We start from the raw sequence: 19258 nt of genomic DNA on the forward strand, positions 1-19258 counted from the left end.
ACCTTTGTTATTGTTTCCCCGATAACCTCCTCGGAAATATCCTCTGTTAGGGGATGTTTGTCCCGAATTTTTAAAGGTGGATGTGGTCTCAGTTCCCGTGTTTTTGGAGCCTCCTCTATAAAAGGAGCGACGAAAGGAACCCCGGGTTTGAGGAGACTGCAGTGCTCCCATAGACTTGGCAGTTTCATTATCCTTTTTCATTTTCTCTAATGCAGTATCCACTGCAGGGCCAAATAACTGCTCTTGGTTGAAAGGTTGAGCCAGAATTGCGGTTTGAACCTCCGGTTTAAAACCGGAAATACGGAGCCAGGCATGTCGTCTGAGTAAGACGCTAGTATTGACCGCCCTAGAAGCAGTGTCTGCCGCATCTAAGGCGCATTTAATGGAGGCATTAGATATTAACTTGCCTTCTTGGATGAGGTCAGAGGCCTGGGACTTAAAGGGTTCAGGCAGATGTTGCATAAGGTCCTCAAGTTGGTCATAATGCGCCCTATCATACCGGGCTAACAGGGCCTGGGTAATCGCAATACGCCAATGGTTCGCCGCCTGCGCGGCGACCCGTTTGCCTGAGGCCTCTAAAAGCTTAGACTCCTTGTCCGGGGGAGGCGTTTCTCCAGTTGCCTGTGAGTTAACGCGCTTCCTGGCATTTGATACGACCAAGGAGTCTAAAGGGAGCTGGGCTTTAATGTATGCAGGGTCCTGCGGGGCTGGTCGGTACTTTTTTTCGATGCGTGGGTTGAGAACCCTAGCTCGAACAGGGTCTTTAAAGACTTCAGTGGCATGCTTTATAACCCCTTTGATCATGGGCAGTATGTGAACAGTTTTTTGTGACTGCTCAAAAGTATCGAGGAGAAAGTCCTCTTCAAGGGCGTCTGTGTGCATTGTGACGCCGTGGAATGTTGCTGCCCTATTTATAAGTTGGCCAAACCCTAAGTGGTCATCAGGAGGGGAGGGCTTGGAGGGGTAGGTAGTGGGGTCAGGCATGTCAGGTATTTTGTTTGGATCAACAGGATCATTAAATAAATCAGGGTCCACCATCCCCCCAAGTCTTCATTATCATCCTGTGGAGGAGGTGAATGATAGGGGGATGGTAAAGGTAAAGGTAAAGGAGGAGGAGGAGGAGGAGGGGGGGACGGGTTAGGAGGTAATAAAGGAGAGGAAGGACGAAGTGGTGAAGTAGCACAGTCCTTCTTCCGTATGGGAGCTGGAGGTGGTGTGATGTCCAGCTTCAGTTTCTTGAATGGGACGGCAGTCACATGTCCGGTTTCGGGATTGATGTAGATCCGCTTTTGAGTAGGATCTGGGCGAAAAAGTTCATCTGGCTCCGAAGGCGGTGGTGGTGATGACCGTTTCGGGTCTTTATGAACTTTTTTCGGCGTGGACGGAGTTTTCGGTACCGATGGATTTTTCGGTGCCGACAGAGGTTTCGGCGTCGATGGGTTTTTCGGCGTCGATGGGTTTTTCGGCGTCGATGGGTTTTTCGGCGTCGATGGGTTTTTCGGTGCCGAGGGACTTTTAGGCATCGATGTCGAAGAACGTTTCGGCGCCGGTGGAGACTTCGGTGCCGAGGAACGTTTTGGTGCCGAAGGAGATTTCGGTCTTGAAGCCTGTTTCGGTGCCGACAGTGGAGTTTTCGGTGCCGAAGGTGTTATAGGTACAATCACATGAGGTTTGCTCGAGCCCGAGCCACCTACAGGCTTAGATGTCTTCGGAGCCGGGCCCGAGGGCGGGGCTTCTGAAGAGGATTTCCGGTCTCGACTGGGCCCAGCTGGCGGAGTCTTGACCAATGTCTTTTGGATGGGGCAGGGGCAGGGGGGTTGGTACTCACACGCTGCCCTGGAGTGATGAGGTCATCGGAATCGTCGGCCTCGGACACGATCTCGAGATCTTCGGTGTCATCTTCAGGAACATCCTGAGCAAAGATGTCCTCCGGTTCTGGAGCTGGTTTGGCCATAATATGGCGTCGAGCTCTTCGGTCCCGGAGGGTCTTCTTGGAACGGAAAGCGGAACAAGCTGGACAGGTCGATTCGTTGTGTTCCGGCGACAGGCAGAGGTTACAAACCTCGTGGTGATCACTGTGGGGGAACTTCGCTCCACACCGGGGGCATTTCTTGAAGGGTGTCCTGTCCATCAGCCGCTTCCGGAACCGGTCCGAGATGATTTCGATGTCGATGGAAAGAAGATTGAAGAATTAAATCGATTGCTGAAAGTTTTCTGCTGGAGCGGAAAAAAGTTCATCCGAACCCAATGGCGGAAAAAAACAATCTGACGATGGAGTGGATGCCCATGCGCACTGTTGTCCAGGGGAGGAGTCACCAACCTCGTGACCAAAGGCTTCTTCCGAAGACGACAACAACCTGCAATCATCCGAGCCCAACACCAGATGGCGATCTTATCCTCAGTGTGTGATCTGCAGCTCATATGCCTCGAACACCTCCTTTCCTGGTCTCATACCTTCTGCTGTCTCTGCCCATAGCCTCTCTGGGTAAACTTATCCAGGGCATCCCAGGTTCCTCCCCACCTTACATTTGGCTATGATGAGTTCTGACTTGTTGGCCGGATCATCCGTCTTTATGTTCATTTTAGCTGATCTTCTTGCAGACACAAATTATGCTGTAATTGTTGGTGGGTATTATACATCTTACTCATACATTCTCCAGCCAGGAGCCCTTTTAGTTCCTCCCTCACATTTGCACTGCTATTAGTCAACCCCCAATTGCGTTCTACATTTCTGGTTATGGTCGTTTTTAACTCACTTTGAAATGCTGGATCCCTAAGAGCTTCCGATTGTAAGAGCCATGGGAGTACATTGCTGTGTGTCAGTCCTGTTGTACTCTATCTATCAAGAGAGGAGAGTGATGAAAAAAGAACCTGCCAAAATATTGTGCCACCTGAATTTTTGTTGTCAAGTTTCACAAGACCAACACATGATCTAGCTTGCTATACGTGTTGTGCGGCAGAGAAACAGAAGTACTTGCTAAGAGATGCCTAAAGTTCTCTATAGACACCGCTTCAGTCTACACTGTCCATAAGGTCTGCTAGCATTTCTATCATATCAGGTTTAGTATGAATGCCTATCTAGATTAACATCTATTCTGCAGTTAAAGTCACATGTCCACATCATAGGAACATCAATGCAAGGAATGATCAAATCAGAAAGGGTCCAGAAATAAGTCCTGTCATCTATATTTGGAGCATTAATATTTACTGGACATGGAGGAGCCTAGCGCGCATCTAAGATGGTCGCGTGAGCACAGGGCTCCCCGGACCCTTTCTGCTCCTCGGAATATATCCTGAGATTATCCTGATTTGGTTTATGGAATCTGGGAGATGAAGACCAGCTGATCATATATCTCTTTTTAAAACTCTAATTGGACCTGGGAATCCTGAGTTGTCGTCGTCGGAACTTTTGGGACCCACCCGGCGGAGGTGGCCGGGGTGAAGGTGACCCGTGGGGCCGGGCTGCAATTGAACAACAGCGGCCTCAGCGCGGTGCCAGTTGCCGAGTCAGCGCTTTCGGTTTCGATTTTGGCCTTCAGGAGATCGGCTGGCGTGCGTGCTCAAGGTGGCGAGGTGCCTCCTGGGCCTCTGCCCGAGGCTTGCTTCCATCTGCTACTGGTGGGCCTGACGCCTCCGACCCCCACATCGGCAGTTTGTGGTCCTTTTGCTGGCGCCCGCACACCTTTTGATCGGAGGTCCCATTGAGAGACTGCGCTCGCATGGCGGGCAAAGGGGGTCCGGAGGGGCGCAAGACCAAGGCTTCTCTGCGCGGGGGAGCGGTCCAGAGCAACAACATGGACCGCTACACCCAGGGCAGGGGGCCCCCTGGCGCTACTGGCCTCTCCCCGGATGCTGCAGGGGGAGGCACGACCGTCTCTGCGGAACTTTCCCTGCAGGACATTATGGGCGCCATCGAGGGCATCAGGGAAACCATCGCGACGCAATATGAGGCCCTGGCCCGTAAGATCGACACTGTCGCAATCGATGTCACCCTGATTCGGGCCGACCTCTCCAAAACCAACGAGAAGGTCCAGGCCCTTGATACACGGACCTCCACCCTGGGTGCGGAGGTGTCGGATCTGCGGGCCGCGCTTGGGGACATTAGAGTGGTCAACGACCATATGGCCCGGCGGCTTGAGGACTTCGAGGGACGGGCCCGACGCAACAACATCCGCATCATTGGTGTACCGGAGTCCTCAGACGGCCGCCCGGTGGACCTCGTGGTCGAGGAACTTATCCTGCAACAGCTGTCCCCGGCTGGCCTAAGCAAATTCTTCGCCGTGGAGCGGGCCCATCGAGTTCCGGGCGGCCGGCCGCGGCCGGGGGCCCCCCCGAGGCCTATCGTGGCTAAACTGTTCCACTACCGGGACCGCGACGCTATTCTGCAGGCTTCACGGACCCGTGGCCCGGTCCGCTACGAGAACTCGACCATCAATTTTTATCCGGACTTCACGCAACTGGTCCAGAAACAGCGGATGGGATTCCAAGGGGTGAAGCGCCGTCTCCGCGAGCTGGGCCTGAAGTATTCGATGATCTACCCGGCGAAACTCCGAGTGGAGCATGGAGAGCGGACAGCCTTTTTTGACTCTCCTGTGGCCGCAAGTGACTGGCTGGACTCGCTGCCGGACGGGGGTGGCCGGCCCGGGCCCTCTGGGGGCACCGCAGGTGACGGGTCCCCTTAGACTGACATTTGGTCCTTGCTTTTGCGGTTTTGCACTGGACAGTTGGGTCTTACTTCTTTTGCATACTGTGTCTTACCAGGACCCGTGAGGGGTGCGGGCGGGTTCGGGTCCCTTTCCTCCTCCGGGGTCTTTTTGTAGAATGGGGTTAGGGGGGCGACAGGCACACTGCAAGTTGGGGGGGGGTCATTGGCCCGCAGGGGTGCAGGGTGGGGGGAGTTGGACTTGGGGTGGGGTTGGGGGGGAAGGGGGGTTGTTTTGTTGTGTGTTTTTTGTTTACAGGGCGAGGTATTGATTTTTGTCCATATTTGGGAACCGTGCTGCGGGCTGGGGGCCTCTTGATCTATTGGAGGGGATGGGGGGAGACGGGTTGAGGCTTATGTCATGGAACGTCAATGGGTTGGGGGATCGTATTAAGCGGGGTGTTGTACTGCAATCTTTGCGTCGTGTGACTCCTGATGTGGTGTTTCTCCAGGAGACGCACTTGGTCGGCAATGTCTGCCATGCGATGAACAGGGGGGGATACCGCCTCGTAGCCCATTCTGGTTTCACAACGGGCTCCAGGGGGGTGGGCATTCTCCTGCGAACCTCCCTTCCGGTGGAGATCACGAGGATAGTCTCGGATGACAGAGGGCGCTATGTGTGTTTGATTGGGAGGTGGGAGGGGCAGCCCCTTACCCTGGTTTCAGTCTACGTCCCCCCGGGTCTCCAGAACTCCACCTTTACTGACTTGGGTCGAATGCTGCTTGACCTTCCGGACGGCCTCCTGCTCATGGGCGGGGACTTTAACTCTGTGGTTTCGGGTGAACTGGATCGTCACCCACCGAGGACCCTCCCCGCTGCCCAGTCATGGCTGGGTGGGATGTTGGAGACCTTCGGCTTGGTGGATAGTTGGAGACTAATGCATCCGACCCAGTGTCAGTTCACCTTTCATTCGGGGGCGCATGGGAGTCTCTCTAGGCTGGACTACTTCCTTATGCCCGCGGCGCAGACTGGTCGGATTCGAGAGGTCAGACACTTGGCGCGTGGTATCTCCGACCATTCTCCGCTGTGGCTTCTCTTTGACACCGGGTCGCGGTCTGCAGGGCGGATAGCTCCTATTAACCCTTGGTACCTGCGGGACCCTGCGACTCGTGACAGCCTGGTTAGGGCCATGGACCAATACTTCAGTGAAAACGAGGGGTCGGTGTCGTCTGCGTTGTCCCTTTGGGAAGCCTTTAAAACTGTGATACGCGGACACGCCCTCGCCCAGATAGTGGTGGCCAAGAAGGTTAGGAGCGAGGCGGTGGTGAAGCTGGAGACTGACATCTCGGGGTTGGAGTCGGCCCTGGAGGCGAATGTTACTCCGGACGGGCTACATGCCCTTAGCCTGAAACAGTTCGAATATAGGTCCCTGGTCACTGACGCGGCCAAAACTATGTATAGGGAGCAGCAGGGCCGATTGTATGACGCGGGGGACAAGGCGGGAAAGTTGATCGCGTGGCTGGACAAAAAGGAGAGAGTGAATCGTGTGGTCCCCGAGTTGCGTGCTGCTGACGGTGTGTGTGTGACTGAGCCGGATGAGATTGTGGAATGTTTCGCTGACCACCTCCGGGCGGTGTACTCCCCGGTGACTGACAGGGATGAGGATGACTCTCGCCTCCTACTGAGAGATATTGCTCTGCCCGGCCTGTCCGTTGAGGACCGGGAGCGGCTGGACGCTCCCCTGTCGTCGGATGAAATAGCGACCGCGATCCGTTCCCTTCGCTCGGGCAAGGCTATGGGTCCTAACGGTCTGCCCATTGAACTATACAAATTGCGTCCTGATAAGCTTGCGCCCTTCCTCAGCCGCATGTTCCGCGACTCTCTCGCGGCGGGTTCCCTTCCGGCCGACCAGCGCTTGGCCACTATAGTCGTTATCCCCAAGGAGGGCAAGCCGCGAGACCGCTGTACTTCTTACCGGCCCATTTCACTGCTCAATGCGGAGCCCAAAATCCTGGCGAAAGTCCTGGCCAATCGGTTGTTGAGTGTCGTGTGCGACCTTATTCATCCGGACCAATGCGGCTTTATCCCGCACCGCAACACCGCTCTTAACTTGCGGCGTCTTCACGGTGCCCTTGCCAGGGCGGAGTTCCTCTCCGAACCGGCCGTGCTGGTTTCTTTGGATGCCACGATGGCCTTTGATACTATTGAGTGGCCATTCCTCTGGGCCGTCTTGGATAAATTCGGCTTTGGAAAGGGATTTATTGGCTGGGTGAGGCTCCTTTACACGGGACCCATGGCTCAAGTGGTGGTGAATGGGCGGGTCTCTCGGCCCTTTGCCCTCGGCAGGGGCACGAGGCAGGGGTGCCCGTTGTCCCCGTTGCTTTTTGCTCTCGCCCTGGAGCCACTCGCTGCCTGGCTCCGTTGGGAGCCCTCGCTTGGAGGGATCCGGTGGGGCCAGGGCTTCGAAGATCGGGTCTCGCTGTATGCGGACGACATTCTCCTGTATCTCACCTCACCGCGGCAGTCACTCAACGTCCTCTTTGACGTTCTGACCTCCTTTGGGAACAATTCGGGTCTCACGATCAATTGGTCTAAATCCTGCGTTTATCCCATCTCTGGTGGTCCTCCTCTCCTGCCGCCTCGGCTCCCGATTCAGATATCTCTGAGCGGCTTTAAGTACCTGGGGATATACGTTTCGCTGGACCCGGTGGCTCGCTATGAGCAGAATCTCCTGCGTCCACTTCGGCGGCTGCGGGAGGACACGGCCCGGTGGTGCAGGCTCCCCCTGTCCCCGCTGGGTCGGGCCGCGCTGTTTAAAATGATGTCCCTTCCCAGGTTCCTCTATGCACTCCAGAACTCCTTCGATGTTATCCCAGTGGCCTACTTTCGGGAGGTGGAGAGCCTGCAGAGGAGACTGGTGTGGGACGGGCGGGCGCGTATTGCTCTTGCCAAGCTCACTCTCCCCTGGTATGACGGGGGCATCGCGCTTCCTGACATTCGCAGGTACTATTGGGCCTCGCAGCTATCTGCCATTAACCACGCCACGTATGCGCCCGGCTTGAATCCGGCGTATGAGATGGACAAGTTCCTGCTTCCCGGCGGGAACTACAACAGGGCACTTTATTCCCGCCTGGCTGGCCGGACCCTTACGGGTCCTACTAAGATTGCGGTGCGGACCTGGAGGGCTGCCACTGCGGCCATGGGCTGGAGTGAGCGATTAACATGTGCTACTCCCTTGTTTGCTTCCGACCGCCTGGGTAGCTTGTGGACCACGAAGGGGTTTGACCAGTGGGACACGATTGGTATCAGCAAAGTGGGAGACCTGTGGCGCAAGGGCACGGTAAAGACTTTCGCGGTGCTCCAGGCCGAATACGAGCTGACCGACAGGGAGTTCTTCCGCTACGCCCAGGTTCGACACGCCCTGCTCTCGGTCTTCGGGGAGGGGACCAAGATCCCTGTTTCCTCGCCCCTCGAGGACCGCATACTTGACGGACATGTCCCTGATAGTACTATTTCTTTAATTTATAAAAAATTAATTAATCACCGGGCGGACCTTTTGGTTCGCCTTCGGGAGGCTTGGACTGGGGACGGGGTGGAATTGGACGACGAAGATTGGCAGTCTGCACTGTCGTCCCCCAAGGAGGTTGCCATTCCGGCTCGTCTTCGGTTGGTACAGCTCAAGATTCTCCACCGGGTGTATGTGACGGGTCCGCGCTTGGTCTCGATGGGATTTTCCGGCGACGGGCTCTGTAGGCGAGGCTGTGGGCTCAGCGCCACCTTTCTTCATATCCTTTGGGAGTGCCGCGAGGTGGCGGACTACTGGCGCCGGGTCCACACGGTTATGGGACAGGTCACCGGGGTTGTGCTGCTGCCGGAGGTGCGTCGCTGTGTCCTGAATGTGTGGGAGCCCAATGACTACAGCGCGGCTCAGACTCGGTGGGCGGCCCTAGGGAACATGATTGCCAAGAGGGACATAGCGCAACTTTGGGGCGCTCAACGGCCGCCCACCGTGTCAGTATGGAAGGAGAATATGGACTGGTGTATGTTTAGGGAGAAGACTGTGTATGTGGCCCGTGGCAAGCCGGGGGCATGGGGTAGAATTTGGGGGCAATGGAACGCGTATCGCGGAGGCATCTGTACGCCCCCCCTGGTAGATACCGATATCGCCATGTCCCCCTGACCCTTGATGGCTCCTGGCGCCTTTTGGAACAACTACATATGGACGTTCATCTTCCTTGACCCCCTCCCCCCCCCCCTCCGTCCCCGGCCTCCCGGTACTCCTCTCTTTAGCGGTTTGCTCAATTGTCCTGACTGGAGTTGCCCGGGGGGAGCCTGCCCGCACTGGTTTCCCTCATAACTCGCCTTATGTTGTGTATTGTTTGTCCTTTTGTTTTTGTGATTGTTGGACTTACGCTTCCTGTTCCTCGAGAACTATCTGGAGCCACTGCAGGGCAGTGCCCTGGGAACTGATTGTAGCCTTGATATGTGTAGATTTCCTTCTGTACCTAGCGGCCGGCCCGGGTGGTTGTAGGCCCGTACTTGTAACCGAATTATTGCTCAATAAAACTTTTTCAAAAAAAAAAAAAAATATTTACTGGACATATCTCAGCCTGACTATATGAACAAGTTACTTACCTTCGGTAACAACTTATCTGGGAGAGACTATCTAGCCGCTTATTCCTTACCTTATAATTATTCCCAGGTGTCATACTGGATCTGGAAATTTTTCATGAGCAGTATCCAAGTGCACTGGTAGGTGCCATCATTCGGCTCAGTTTGACATCGTCTGCGCCAGAAGTGATGCCGGCAGTGCATATATAGGCGCCACCCAGGCACGTTGACGTCAGTTACTTTTTGCAAATTTCAACGCCAGAAACACAGAGTCACAAAGTACACTGACCACTGGTGTGGAAAATTAGGGTCCTGAAAGGGGAAATCCCTGCCCCTAGAAATCTATTCGTAGAGCGGGGAGGATGGGTGGTTCGGTAACAAATCTGCAGCAAAACAGAGGCTCTACCAGATATGGTGTTACCGAAGGTAAAAAAACAAGTTACTTACCTGTACACTATGGTTCTCGAGTATTGATATCTTGTATAGATTCACATGCTTGAATCTTCCCTGTCGTCATGATGAGAGTCCCACAATAACAGTAAAATAGCAGTATAAAAAGTCAAAAGGACAATCTACCTTGAGAATCAACAGTATTTAGTAACGAGATAGCCTCATTAAAGAACATCCAAACTCCAGCCAATACCATTGCAGACCCCTGAGTATTCATCCCCTGCAGGGCCACCATACCTTTGACTGGCACATTTTTTGTGAGGGATTAAGAGGTGCAGAAGGAGGAGCAGAACCGGGTCTTTTTTGCACCCGAGACGAGCCAGGCTGCTCTTTTTTCGCTCTCCTTTCCCCTGAAGACTCCTTGCACTGAGATCTTAGTTTCTTCGGATCTCTCTGACTAGAAGAAGAATCCTCTTCCGTCCTTTTATATGAGGAGGTATTAGGCCTGTCCTAACTCTCAGAGTCAGATTCCCTCACAGATCTTTTCTTCTGAAGCCAAATCAGAAGTTTTCCAGACACGATCCTTGAGGGAGTATGAGGAAAACGTCCAGCAATGCTTACATTCTTTAGGTTTGTGATCTGGGTAAAGGCAGTACAAGCACTCTTTATGAGGGTCCTCTGAGAAAAGCCTGCACTTTACACAAGTCTTGCAGGGCCTAAACAGCCTTTTTTTTAGACTTACATTCTGTAGAAATTACAGAAAATACAGAAATAAGGAGTAAACTCACTTTCTAGCATCACCTCAAATGAAGAGAAGATTAGAAAAAAGAACTGCTAGCTGAAAGTCGAAAAGTTCAATGTAGAAATACTGTGACTGAGCAGAGCTCAGGGAGACTCCCTAACACACGACGTGCGGTATGAAATCTAAGGTATGGTGGCCCTGCAGGGGATGGATACTCAGGGGTCTACGATGTTATTGGCTGGAGTTTGGATGTTCTTTACTGAGGTTATCTGGTTACTAAATACTATTGATTCTCAAGGGATATTGTCCTTTTGACTTTTTATACTGCTATTTTACTCTTATTGTGGGACTCCCAACATGACGACGAGGAAGATGCAAGCATGTGAATCTATAAACGATACAATACTGGAGAAATAACTTGTTAATCTGAAAGCGACTTATAGCCGTAGATTCCTTACCTCAGAATAGATACTGAAACAATACCTCCCCGGAGGTGGGTCTGTGGACCAAACTCAGACAAGGAAGACTTGCAGGATCAAACGGACAAAATGCCAGTCTCTATGGGCCCGACTGTCCAGGTAGTAATGTTTGGTAAATTTGTGCAATGTGGCCACCGCTGCTGCCTGGCAGACATCCAGGAACGGAACTCTGCACACTAACGCAGTGATCACAGCTTTTGCACTGGTGGAATGAACACATAAACCCTCAGGGGGTTGCTTTTTTGTGAATGTTTAGCAGATTTTGATGCAGAGCATAATCCATCGTGAGTTGGTCCACTCCGGCATAGCCCGTCTTGTCTTTGCTCCAACATACCCCACGAAGAGTTGGTCTTCCACCTGAAACTCATGTGCAGTCAAGGTAAAACGACAATGCTCTTTTTGGGTCCAGACAATGCTCTTCTTGTGGAGGAGTGCAAAAAGTAGGCACTGTGATGGATTGTCCAACATGAAATGGACGACCACTCTTGGAAGAAAAGAGGCTCGTGTGTGAAGCACCAGTTCGTCAGGATAAATGGTGAGGTAGGGAGCCTTCGATGATAAGGCCTGAAGCCCATGACTCTCCGGGCAGATGTCACCGCAACAAGGAAGGCTGTCTCAATGGTAAGGATCTTGAAAGAGCAATTATGAAGCACCTCAAAGGCAGCATACATGAGAAATGTCAAGACAAGATTTAGACAACACTGAGGCATGATATAAAGTGAAGGAGGAAACATATGTTGAAATCCTTTTAAGAATCTATTTAGAACAGATTTTAAGAGAGAAGGCTGATCAGACAACCTCAAAAGCAGAGATAGCCCTTAGGAGTGCCCAGAGCAGAGCCCGGCCGGGCACGAGAAAGAATAAAAAGATAAACCTAGGAAAGGGGGGCAGAAAGGGGTTCAACATGTTTTTCTGAACACCATCCCACACCTTTTTGCCAATGACAGGAATATACCTTTGTGGAGTGTCTTAGTGGAGGGACCCCTGACTGCCAAGATAACGTCACAGACTTCAGAAGAAAGGTTGAGATCCGTCAACTGCTGCCGCTCAATCTCCACGCAAGATGGCCAAGAGTTGACAGGTTCAGAGACTTCCCCTGCTGCTGCGACAGAAGATCCTCCTGAAAGGGCAGCCTGATCAGAGGACCGATGGCCATGCTTAACAGTTTGGGTTACCAGACTTGAGAACTCTGGGCAGGAGTAGTATGGGCAGAAAGTACAGGTGACCTGAGCTCCACCAGAGATTAAGGGTCTCTGAGCGATAGCCACCTTAGAAACTCCAGTGCGCAGAACTGCTGATATTGTGTGTTTTGTGCGGCGGAGAACAGATCTAACCAAGGCTCCCTCCACTGCTGAAAGAGACCTGGCACCACTCAGGATGGAGGAACCATTCGTGATCTGCTAGGCTTCTTCGGCTTAGTTTGTCTGCTCATTTATAGAGCCCACCATGTGTTAAACCACCAAAGGATATGCCCTGGCATTCCAGCCATGTCCAGAGATGCAGGGCCTATTGACAAAGGGTCCACGACCCCACTCCACTCTGTTTGTTGCAGTACCACATGGCGGTGGTCTTGTCCGTGAACACCTGCGCTAGCCTTCCCTTGATGGAGGATAGAAACTCTTGCAATGCCAATCGGATCGCCCGGTGCTCCAACATGTTGATGGAAAGTCCAGATTCGGCTGGAGACCAGAGTAATCTGATCTTCAACCTCTACCAGATGGCCGCCCCATCTCAAGAGTGATGCATCTGTCACTATCAGATCTGGTTAGGAAAGGGAGAGGGGTCTACCGCTACCCATGTGCTGTTCATGAGCCACAATTGCATTTTTTTGCAGTTCACCTTGAAGAGATTCCCCTGATGCTGCGGCCACTGGAATATCAGATCCCACAGGAGAGCCCGCATATGCCCGCGGGCATGTGTCACTAGCAGGATGCAAGAGGCCATAAGTCCCATCAGCCTCAGTCTCACTGAAATCAAGAATAGAGGCTGAAACTTTGGGTTCATTACATGAATATCCTGGACTCACCGTTCAGGAGGATAAGCCAGAAACTATTGTATCCAGAACAGCTCTGATGAAAGGAAGCATTTGAGAGGGAGTCAGGTGTGACTTCGACATGTTGCTAGTAAACTCTAGCGAATGCAGGAGGTCCACAGTAGTCTGGAAGTGTGAGACGACAGCCTGGGGCGAGCTGGCCTTCAACAGCCAGTCGTCCAGATAGGGGAAGACTAGCACCCCTGATTAGCTGCAACCACTTTCATCACCTTGGTGAACAACCGGGGGCCGTGGGTAAGGCCAAAGGGAAGCACAGTGAACTGAAAGTGCTCGTGGCCTACTGTGAACCGCAGGTAATGCCTGTGGTCTGGCAGGATGAGAATATGGAAGCATGAATCATGCAAGTCCAATGCTACCATCCAGACTCCTCGGTCTAGGACAAACAGGACCTGAGCTAAAGTGAGCATTTTGAACTTCTCCTTCTTGAGGAAGTAATTGAGAGGGCATAGATCTTGGCTAGGATGAAGGCCATTATCTTTTTTCAGCAATAACAAGTAGTGGGAATAGCAACCACAACCCACTTCTGGCGTCTGCACTCTCTCTATGGCTCACTTGGCCAAGAAAGCCATACCTTACTGGCTGAGAAGAGACAAAGGGTAATCTGTCAGCCAGTTGTAAGATGGTGGCATGGGGGTAGAGGCACTCATGAAGGGGAGGGAGTAACCCACTTTCGATGATCTGCAAAATCACCTTGTTCAATGTTATGGACTGCCAGTAGCGAAACCTGCTGCCAACTGTGTGCCCATTATGCTTTGAGGGCAGATTAGGAGGGTTTGCAGGCTGTAGCTGCAGGGGGTGGTGGACTGACAAGACCGCTAGCTGCCCGACCTATGGTACCGCGTCCTCTGTCATGCAGATGCTGGTTTTCTGGCTGGGAGGGTAAAGGTGCGGTTGGAAACCCATTCACTAGCCACAAAAGGAGAAAAAGGCAGACTGGGAGGGACAAGGGGTCATAGAAAGGCCCAAGGACTGGGCCATAGATCTGCTGTCCTTGAACTGCCCTAACACCGAATCCACCTAGTCTCCGAAGAGGAGGGAGCCATCAAAGGGCATGTCCATAAGACATGACTGGACATCCCCAGAAAAGCCATTCGTTCTCAACAAGGTGTGGAGCAGTAAGGGCACCGTTGATGAAACTGCTCTACCTAGTGAGTCAGTGGTGTTCAGTCCACATCGTATTCTGAACTTCACTGCAACAGCTTGAGAAAGTACAGCCCAGGGCCTTCTCCTGGACTGAAGGCAGCAACTGCACAATCCTCTAGGATTCCCTATTTGAAGGTGCGGTAGGGAATGCACCAGGATTTATATGGGGCATAGAGGCTAAGACTACCATGCTCTCTGGGGTAGAATGTGGTGTGAGGAAGTTTGAGTCCTCTGGTGTGGGGTGGTGGCAGAGGGCAATCATCATCATTACAGAAAACCCTGTGCCGGGCTTGGACTAGGTCCTAATTAGGGTGTCTGTGGGGGCCTTCGTGAATAGGAGTAGAGGATCTGAGGGGGACACTCCTGGTTGCAGCCACTTTGTCAAGACGTTTGTGTTGACTGCTTCTGAGGGTAGATCAAGGACCTCAGCCACCCTTGGTACCACCATAGCCATAGTAGGAGGAGAAAGCATATCAGTATCTGGAGAAATGTCCAGTCCACTGGCTTCACAGAGATCCTCACATCAGTCCATGTTAGTTTTGTCATAAGCTGGCATTATTCAGGGTCCAGCAACCCCTCCACTTCCTCCCCGCACCCTAGCCCATAAGAATAGGGCTCAGGCTCCAGCCTAGATGGCATGGCTCCAGTCAGTGCTGTGTCGGGGAGGAGAACGGAGATGGTGCCACCATTAGGTGCCAGTGGCACTGTGAGAGTTGCCTCGGGATCACCAGGGAGGGTCAGAATGGTACGACCAGCACCGATCCAGATCTATCAGTGGACCCCTGGGGCCTGACTGGAGCCGGGCCGGGACCGGAGCCACAGCTGTAGAACCAGCAGGGACCCGTTCCAAACCTGCAGGGCTCGAAGGAGTGCCAGTGTGGATGGGCAACGGAAATATGAGGTGTATAGCCTCATAAAAGTCTCGTAATTGGGAGGCGGTCACCCCAGCTCCCGGAAACTAGGAAAGGTGCAAAGCTGGCCCAGACGCTGGCTCAAACACGGAGCCAGGCTTTGTATGGCGATGCTCCCTCTTCCTGTCGATCAACGAATGAGGTGAAGTCAAAGCTTCCTTCTCCAACCTTTTTGTGGGACCAAGACTTTCTCTAATGGCTCGATGACGTGGATTGAAAGGACTACCTAGGGCTCCGTGATTGCTTCTGGGACCTTACTCTCAACCAGGACCTCGATCATCGTGGTGTCACATGTTGAGCTGCCAAAAGCTTGAGGGATCGCTCCCACAAGGCCTTCAGATGCATGGCATAGCAGTCAGAACAGGCCTTCAGATCATGGTTTCTTTCAAGGCACCAGAGGCAAAGAAGGTGTGGGTCCTATCACCGACATCTGCCTGTGACAGGTACCGCACAGCTTGAAGCCGGCCTTCTTAGATGACATTTCTGCCACACCAGCAGGTAAGACCTCAAAAAGACTGACAAAAGGTCGAAAAAAGCTTAGTTATAAAGTGACTAAGGGGTAACTCTCCCAGGATCTAAGCGTACTGGTGAGGAAAGAAAGGAACGGATGTCAGCGAACCTAGGTGGCGCTTATTTAGGCACAGTGAACTTCACTTCCAGTTTGGACAATGCCGAGATGCAGTGCTGAACGATGCCACCTACTAGCGCGTAGGATACTGCTTACAAAAAATGACGGATCCAGTCCGATTCCTGGGGATAATTCTAAGGTAAGGAATCTGCAGCTAGAAGTCTCTATCAAATATTAGTAGAAGTCTCTATCAAATATTAGTATAAGTCTCCCTTCCACATCTGATTCAGAGAAGTGGTGCTGGAAAGGGATCGGGCTGCCATCCAGATAAACATACCACATGCATAGGCTTAGTAAGTACAGGACGAGAGTTGGCCCCACTCCATTTTTTTCGGATCTTGCCCTCCTCATCTGTGAGATGTGTGTCCTGGAGGAATGTGGATGGACTGTTGTCTAAGGTATGTGCGCACCCCGTGTCTTTTAGCAAAACCATTAAAGCTGCAAATATTCCATGTGAGCAACTCTATATTCCCACACATCTTAGTGTCTGCAGGGCACGGTTTCTGGTCGCCTCTGTGAGTCTACGACAGGATGCCCCATGCATGTGACAATATGACGATCCCTTTTTCTTTAGTGCTATATCAAGAATTTTGCTGGTCTGAGTGGCGTCATTTGGTCGTGCAGAATGTTGTGTCTACAAGCCACTACGCTCACAGTCTCAAATCAATGTACAAAATAGCACTGAGCCCCATGGCTGCCAGTCCTCCCAAGGCATGGTCACGTCTGCATGAGACCAACGAGATGCTGCCCTCTGAACATCAGCCCTCCTGCGACCTCAGGTTATACCATTCTCAGAGCCAAATATCAGCAGGCCCTCACAAGGCTAATTGGACACCACAGAATAGAACCTTCTACTTCATACTATATCAATTTGGTGTACTCAAAATGATGAACTATAGTTTGTCAAATAACTGGCATTTATACGAGTTTATAATCTAATAAAATAAAGGGTTTAAAAACCATAGGGGATTTAGAAAACCATGCATATGGTTTGTTATATTTGATAAGCTTACAGGAGATGTATATTCATCTCAAAACTAATCACTAGGGGAAGAGGTTAGACAAAGGTGCTGTGTGCCCCAAGGATTACACAAAGACTTGCAGCTGAATATTGAGGGCAGCCTTGGTATTGAGACTGCAATAGAGGATAGATCACATCAAAATGTTAATAATTGCACACAGCAGGGTAAGATGTGAGTGCATGAATTATGAAAGCAAGATCACCATCTATATAACAATACCAGAGACCAGAAAAGTCCAAGTTGGCCCACAGCACCACAGACTTCAAGACTATTAAAAGAACCGAGCATAATGGTAAAACGTCTTATAAATAAAGCACATTTTAAAGATGTATATTTTAATGGAAGCAAAACAGGTGCTTCTAGCATCATAAACATGCTTTACTGAAAAGGGCAGGAGGTTGGGGAATTGGGGTGGGGGGGATGCAAGATTCTTATGTCCTTGCTTCAGACAGGTTAAGCTTATTCTGAGACAATGGCACCGTATACATTAGCACAGAGCCCAATTTAGTACAAAAAAAGCTAAGTAAATGTGGGGGTTGGGGAATCATTGAGATACGATTCTGGAATGTTTATGCCTGACAAATGTAAACATTTGTGTAAGAGTGTGAAACTACCAAAAACCAACTCATGTCCAAGAAGCTGAAGCATCTTGAAATGGAACCCTAATGCAAACCTTAAGAGGAGCCTAGGCTGCAGTCCGACCACATTCTTTCAAGCAACAGTGAGATAATACTCAAGATGGCCTTTCATTTAAACCTTTATAAATTGAGTGTATTCTGTCTGAAAAGTGCATCCGTTTTGAGTCAAATGAAACAAATGTAGGTGTGGGGTCTACTGTAGTGCCAGAAAATGGGCAACTCGTCCCATATGAGCTGCAGATTATGGTACATCATAATGAATACTCCAAGACCTACAGTCTTCACACACAGACGGCAAAAAGTCTCTGGAAGGTATAATCCACAGCGATGTACTCCATCCTAGAAAACGTCAGCTACTGAAAGATACCTTTTAAAAAGTTTGCAGGTCGTTGAGCCCTTCATGTGTGGTATGGGCCAGTCAACATCAGCAAGAAAATACTGACGCTCAAATGCGATTAGGGATCCACTATATCAGTCTAAGTGCCCACTGTTCCTCTGCCATCCCTAGGTCAGCTTTGGAAGAAAGACAGATACAAGAGTAAATCTTGTGTCTAGATCTCGTATCCTTACTGTCCCAAAAAGGTTTGCAATATCTGAAAAAAACACAAAGGTCACAATTGCATCTATTGTAATGCAAATATGGGATTTCATGAGTCTACAATATTCATGTCTATAATTGGGTCAAGACCCTTTTATGTAGAACTTGAATAGGCTGATTGACCTTGGATTAAACAGGGTGCCCTTACCTCTGACCCAAACCTCCCAAAGTTGACAAGACCTGGATTGGAGAGATCGCCTGGCTTTTCATTATAGATGCTCAAGATGAAGTTCAGAGTGAACGTGGAAATCATGGAAGCAAAAAACTGGAAAGAGAATATACACAAATGAACGAAGGTTACAAAACACACCGACATTATAAAATATGCAATACAACTGTTGAGAAAAAGAAGATGAGACAACCCAGCCATCAGGCAACCAAGCCAACACAGTGTTGTGTTTTAAGGTGCACAGATAATCCAAGAAAGGAAAGTTGCCCAGTTCAAACAGCCCAGCTCCAATTTCAATGACAAAATAAAATGGAGGGCACTATGGACAACAAGCCCAGGTCATACATCCAGCAGGGCATGTGTCCCAGACAACTTTAGCACATCCCCATGATTCACTCACAATCTTACAAGCAGCTGTGATATAGCTCTATACGGTTGTTTATCAGCTCCACTATCGTAGTTTTACTGCCTTCGCACTACAACAGAGCAGCAGGCACTTACAATTCTCCATGTGAGCATCTGGTTCCAAAAAGAAGCTCCTTCCTCCAAGCTGAACAGGACACCACCTGCAAGAGATAGAATAGAAACAAAGCTCTTTTTCTGGAAGAAATCCAATTTTCCCAAGGATTATTCAAACATTTGGTGACATCACAACTGCCAATGGACCAGAGCTCCAAACTCCACAGCTGTTTTGTACAAACAAGCCAACAGCTGACTGCAAACAATAGTCAATTACCACGAAAAATCCATCATCGTCTCCTATATACCAATGATCCCATTGGGAGCTTTTCAACCATAACTGTCTTTGTGCCGAAAATACCAGCATGTCCTTTCAAAAATACATTCCCTCATATGACAATCAACTTGCAGAAGCACACCATAGAAGAATGTAACCAGCCCAAATCCTTAAGGCTCATTAGCAGATGAAGCAATGTGATAGAGTGCTCTATCAGCAATTGCAGGTTTGCTTGATAAACGTGCCTTCAGTGCCACCTGGCACTCTGCCAGAGCTAGAGCCATAGCTTAATGGTACCAATTCCACCGGAGAGGCCACCAGATACCCCTGGTTGTATTCAGATTGTCTACATCCTCATGTGATTCCTTAGAAGTGACTTTGGTCGTAATCACTGAAACTTTGTTTTAGTCTCCTCTGAGGTAATACTGTAATATCGCCCCACCAAGGAAGATCCAGATGAAGTGACCTTCATGTTGGGAAAGTAGCAGAGATGGA

The 19258-nt window shown here is 50.8% G+C and overlaps 1 protein-coding gene across 1 annotated transcript in view; it reads right to left on the minus strand.

Annotated features, from left to right (window-relative positions):
- CLCN7 (Cl-/H+ antiporter 7) overlaps nt 1-19258 on the minus strand; it is a 236207-nt gene that overhangs the window by 74113 nt on the left and 142836 nt on the right. Inside the window, exons 11-12 of the mRNA XM_085628470.1 lie at nt 18529-18593; nt 18007-18123 (exon numbers count right to left, since the gene is read on the minus strand). Coding sequence (XP_085484596.1) covers nt 18007-18123; nt 18529-18593 — 182 coding nt within the window. The remainder of the gene's footprint in view (nt 1-18006; nt 18124-18528; nt 18594-19258) is intronic.

This window comes from Triturus cristatus, chromosome 10 (genome assembly GCF_964204655.1).
Source record: "Triturus cristatus chromosome 10, aTriCri1.1, whole genome shotgun sequence".
NCBI lineage: Eukaryota > Metazoa > Chordata > Amphibia > Caudata > Salamandridae > Triturus > Triturus cristatus.